The sequence below is a fragment of the Sprattus sprattus genome (assembly GCF_963457725.1).
Source record: "Sprattus sprattus genome assembly, chromosome: 8".
In the NCBI taxonomy this organism is placed as follows: domain Eukaryota; kingdom Metazoa; phylum Chordata; class Actinopteri; order Clupeiformes; family Clupeidae; genus Sprattus; species Sprattus sprattus.
Window position 1 is genome coordinate 3,296,415 of NC_137927.1, and position 6,086 is coordinate 3,302,500.

Sequence of the window (6,086 nt, forward strand, 5' to 3'; positions counted from 1 at the left end):
GAATACACACACACACATATGCAATTACATACACACACATGCAACACTTTATAATAACTACACACAATTCATCATTTATTAAGCATTTGTTACCTATTAGGAAATGGTTTGTTCACCATTAGTTATTTATTGTTCATATATAACGTATAAGTAGTAAAGCATTTATTCACAGTTATAAATGGTTTGTTCATAGTAAATAAGCCTTCTAAAAAACTATTAAATAATGGTTTGTACACCATTAGTTATTTATTGTTCATACATAACATATCATTAGTAAAGCTTTTTTTTACACAGGTATAAATGGTTTGTTCATAGTAAATAAGCCTTCTAAAAAAGCTATTAAATAATGGTTTGTTCACCATTAGTTATTTATTGTTCATACGTAACGTATCATTAGTAAAGCATTTTTTTCACACAGTTATAAATGGTTTGTTCATAGTAAATAATTCTTCTAAAAAACCATTAGATAATTGTTTGTTCACCATTAGTTATGTATTGTTCATACATAATGTTGCATTAGTAAAGCATTTGTTAACACAGTTACAAATGGTTTGTTCATAGTTCATTGTTATCTAGGTACTTAGGAATGTGTAAGGCCGGTTACAACCTGGAAGTTGATGATTAACAGACTTTCTACACCTACATTTGTTCATGCCTTAAATAAAATGTTATGATTTAGAAATAGGCCTCAACTTATAGCTGGGGTGTTAATACATATGTTACAAATACTTACCAATTAGGTTATCCATGATTAATTCATGAGTTACTACGGATTAGTTGACTACATGGTGTGAGCCCATCTAAAGTGAGCACTTTCTATGCTTTATAAAGCATTTATAAATGAATTGCAAACATAACCTGGACACAAATATGTATTTTTCTATTTGGACATGCCTTCAGAAATATGCCTACGGATAGTTAGTGTTACTGCATCTTTAACAAGCACTTAACAACACTTCAATTCATGATTAACTCATGAGTTACTAGGGATTAGTTGACTACATGGTGTGAGCCCATCTAAAGTGAGGACTTGCTATGCTTTACAAAGCATTTATAAATGAGTGGCAAACATAACCTGGACACAAATATGTATTATTCTATTTGGACATGCCTTCAGAAATATGCCTACGGATAGTTAGTGATACTGCATCTTTAACAAGCACTTAACAACACTTCAATTAATGATTAACTCAGGAGTTACTACGGATTAGTTGACTACATGGTGTGAGCTCATCTAAAGTGAGGACTTGCTATGCTTTACAAAGTATGTATAAATGAGTGGCAAAAGCTAGCAGATACCAAAGAGACACAAGTTAAAACTAAATATTATTTTAAGAAAAGGGAAAGAAGCTGAAGTGCTGAAAACGTACAAATATTTATTTTAAACGACATAAATTCTTCTTTTCAACAAAGAACACACAACAAAAAAATATGAACAGTGGTATTGTACAGAACATGTAAAAATTACTTGTCAGGAACACAAGTCAAGCATAATATAAAATAAACATAATTATTTCTTTTTCAGTGGTAGCAGCTTGCCACTGGCTTTAAGTTTGTTGACTGTGTCAACTATTTCTGCATCGCCTAGAATTATCAAGGCACAGTGTTCCGCAAAGGCTTTTAATTTTGTGGAATGGGTGTAAGTTTTTAAGGCTTCCGTGTACTTGGCTGGGGCAGCAATCGAAAGCTCGGAGATCGGTGCATTGACCACAACGGTGTTTCGGTCCACACCGACCTTCCGAAATGCCCCCGACATGGTTCCAACTTTCTTGTAGCTTTTCAAAATCTTTTTGTATCGGGCCAAAGCCTGCTCGGGATTCCGGGCTGCAATTAAGAGAACATAAAATTAGTGCTAGCTATAGTAGTAGTTTTGTCATTTATAATACTGTACTCATACTGTACTCATCTTTAACACACACACACACACACACACACACACACACACACACACACACACACACACACACACACACACACACACATACTACACTACACTATGAATCTAGTGTGGCTTGTCATCTACACACTTAAATCTGACTTCAATCTAGAATATGAGATGACCACAAGCTATTCCTCTAGAATTCACTTTGTGAGTGCTAGAAACAATCACACATGCAATGTCACATCATATGGGAAGAGACAGCCTGGAGAACACAACACAGCGAAGCAGGAGTGATCTAGCACCCAGAGTGGAAAGTGGTGAAATTAGTATTTCTAACCTCTTTGCAGTGTTTTTTCCATTCTAACCATGGATGCCTTTTTTCTCCCTTTCCCCTTCTTCTTCCTCTTTTTGTCCTCTGAGGATGAGCTGTTGGATGACTCTGAGTCGGTACTCTTTGAACTTGTCTCGGAGGAAGATGAGTCCAGTGGAGAAACACCACTGGAACCGGCAGTTTCTTTGGGCTCATCTTTTTTGAGAGCTGTTTAAAAAGATTAAAATACAAACATAAGAGTCACAACACATAATACATAACAACACATATGTGCACGCATACAATGCACAGCCAGACCCTGCAAGTTCATGGTCACACTTTTTCCCCCACTACTTTTTAAAGTAATTTTAATACAAATGTGGATGTTAAAACAACCATCACAATACTAATGTAAATTATAATCGGGAGATATGCGAATAACAGGTACACAAACACACGCAGACTGAGAGACAGACGTTCCTGTCATTAATTGATAGATGTAGCCTGCTGCCAAGCAATAGTAGTACAATATGAAAGCAAAGACTGCCTCTTAAACCAGAACCTTACTAAGCGAATACTTCAACATCATGAGTTTGCGGTTGTGTGTTAATAACAGCAGTTCAATAACCTGATGGACTGTGGAAAGGTAATGTGCGAATCTGCTAATATGGATGGATCTGTACATTCTTGGACCACTCGGCAGATGACTGTGGTGGACTGGAGGCGAAGAGAACACGCAATGCCTTCCTTCTACCCTACTAAAAACAAACCAACACTTTGACTAAACATTGTTTTGGGAGACTTGCCGGATACTAGTTGTTCCTTGAGGAAATCTCTCTCCTTGGTCAACGCCTCTATTTTCTCCTTCTGCCATTCCATTTTCTCATTCTGCCATTCTATTTTCTTTTTGCACATCTGCAACTCATGTGCTTTATTGTTTAGTGCCAGCTGCGCTGTGGGGGCTGCTGACACACCTAACAGAAATACATGTGTCATTATTGAATGAATGTAGAAAATCAAATGAAAGTCAAATCACTGGACACTGGACAAATCACAGGAATTCAGTCAAATGTGTTTCTTCTATTCAAGCATGGTTTCATAAAGTAGCCTATAAAACATTAACTGTTAGCCTATTAAAGTAACCTCATCTGACAGAAAGAAATTAAACTAATGGAGTTCAGTCAATTTCCTTTTCTAACGCCTGTATAGCTTATTGTTCAGGAATGCAGTGTGAAATACTATGCAATTAGTTCATTACAGACTGCATTCAGAGGTTTTCATTCGGTTATCTTATACTGTCTTTATAATATGTTCACAAGATTAATTTGGTTTGCTGAAATCAGGAGAAACATGCTGAATTAATTTGTTGACGTTCCAAAGTAGTTAGGCTACAGTAAACTCTCACTTCTTATTCATTAAACTGCTTGTGCAGTTCAGTGCCCCCGCATATGAGTAGCTATCTATTGTATGTGGCTGTACTGTATAAGTAGCTAGCTAGTAGCTAGCAAGCTAGCTAGCAATCGACCTCATTGTCAATCAATGTAAGTTTAAAAAAAAACGACCAAAACACATATTTATACTCACCAACACTGCTAAATTAATTTGTTGACGTTCCATTGTAGTTAGGCTACAGTAAACTCTCACTTCTTATTCATTAAACTGCTTATGCAGTTCAGTGCCCCCGCAAATGAGTAGCTAGCTACTATATGTGGCTGTACTGTATAAGTAGCTAGCAAGCTAGCAAGCAATCTACCTCATTGTCAATCAATGTACGTTTAAAAAAACGACAAAAACACATATTTATACTCACCAACACTGCTGCCTTCCGCTTCTGTCTCCTCTACATCTTTTCTTCCTCTGGTCTGTATCTGTTTTCTGCTTGCCATTGTTACTGCTACTGTCCAACAACTGGAACAGGTGGCTATATCACTATAGAATAAGCGCGAAACCTTTCTTTGTCCCACGTTGATGACGCGATCCCTACTGAACGCAGGCGTTAGATTCTGTGGCAGCATCATTCTGGCGGCATCATTCACCACCAGTGCAATGACAAGATTCAGGAGTGTGAGAAACCTTATACATCAGGATGTTTCTAAACAAAATGCTTGGAAGCTTATTAAGTGGTTTCAGAGGAAGAAACTTTTGAGAAGAAAAATGAAATGCAGTATATGCTATCATAGCATGGAGCTGAAGAGAAGAGGAAACTGTGTGGACCAATATGCTTGGTAAGAAATGGATAGCTGAGATGAGATACATTCAGTTTGAATAGCATGATATGCTGCAAGTTTTTATTGTAAAAAAAAAAAAAAACCGAAGTAATTTATCTCTTCAACGTCATATGGGACTAGACTGAGCCTACTTGGGGTGCACATGTTGCACACTTGAAGAAAGTAACTCTAAACAGTGTGCAGGGAAAGATTGTCTTCATTTATTTACACATTTACACATATTTCAGCTCACTTCATAAGCAACGACTGCCTCCCTTTTCTCTCTCTCGACAACTTCGTCTCTGTTAGCTCTTTTTCATCCTAACCGTCATGCAAACTGCATTAACTCTGGTTTAACAGCGCCATCTATAGGCCAAAACATGCAACAGCATCGTAAGTAAATAAAATAAAAGGCCACAAAATCATGAAAAAAGGGACCAAAGAAAAAACAAAATGGGGGGTATGCCACACACATTTGAACTAAAGCGCGCACACTCTCTCCTCGTGAATTTAGCCTATTTATGGCCACTACATCTTTTGGCGCTGTTCAGTAATATGCATGACATTACCATTCATAGTTCTCAATATGTGGGCTTTTCCTTATCATGTATTTTGTAGTTTATAGTAAAATATGGGGACATGTACAATTGTGCTGATTGTATTTTAATTGTATGATGCACCTCTCTAAATAACAACAACGGTATGTTACTGTTTGTTAGGATCTGTCGACGGGCTGCACATTACAGAAAGCCCAAACAAAAATCTGTGCGGCATAAGTCAATGTTCAGTCATTCAAAGGTCTCTCTGAAAAATTGGATGCAATTCATTTACAGGTAGGTAAGCAATACATTTGAGTTTTAAGAAATCACCTCACCATTCTGTTAATGTAATTGATTATGGAGCCATACTTTTATGAACTTTTTATAGTTTTACCTTTTTATTTTAATTGATTACTATTTGTTTTGTAGCTGAACATGTTTAAGCCACTCAAAGTATTATGATTGCATTATTATTCGTATTATTGTAATGTATGTGCTATTGTTGAGTTAACATTATATTTGTCATTGCTTGTTATTATTGGCTATGTTGGTACTTTTTAGTGTTATGCGTTATGTGTAAGGTTAACAATAGGTATATAATATAACCACCTTTATACAACCCTATTAGCAAAAATAACTACAAATGTTAATCCAAGAAATTACCAGTGCATGACAATGCAAAAGTGACTTAACATGCCATTGAAAGTTAAAACAGATAATGCGTAGAAAGACTGTTGTGTTGCTAGCCATGGTGGCTGCTAGGTAGTAGAGACAGAGAGCCTTTAGAGTTCAGCTGTTAGGTGTGCAAGGACCTTCTGAAATAGCACCATGCACTTGAGCAGAGGAAGTGTAGAAAAGTAAAGGTAACACTTTATTTGAAGGTAGCATCATAGTAGCGACATGACACTGTCATAAATGTGATAAGACACAGTCATGAACGTGTCATAAACATTATGTCAATGTCATTATCGTTAATGACTGCTGTCATTAAGTGTAATTCGGGTTTTGTCATGACACATATCACAGTTATGACAGTGTCATGTCGCTACTATGACACTACCTTCAAATAAAGTGTTACCAAAGTAAAACACACCGAGAAAAAGAGCCTATATTTTGAGTACTTGAAACATGCAAAGCATTTTCTTTTT

The 6,086-nt window shown here is 36.5% G+C and overlaps 1 protein-coding gene across 1 annotated transcript; it reads right to left on the reverse strand.

The window, feature by feature from the left end:
- Positions 1-1,510: 1,510 nt before the first annotated feature.
- LOC308369633 (uncharacterized protein) lies at positions 1,511-4,078 on the reverse strand (the record flags this gene model as incomplete). The annotated part of the gene is made up of 4 exons (XM_080844134.1): positions 1,511-1,824; positions 2,220-2,420; positions 2,999-3,166; positions 4,003-4,078. 4 exons carry the CDS (start codon positions 4,076-4,078, stop codon positions 1,511-1,513), a joined length of 759 nt encoding a protein of 252 aa, XP_080700260.1.
- Between the last annotated feature and the right edge of the window lie 2,008 nt (positions 4,079-6,086).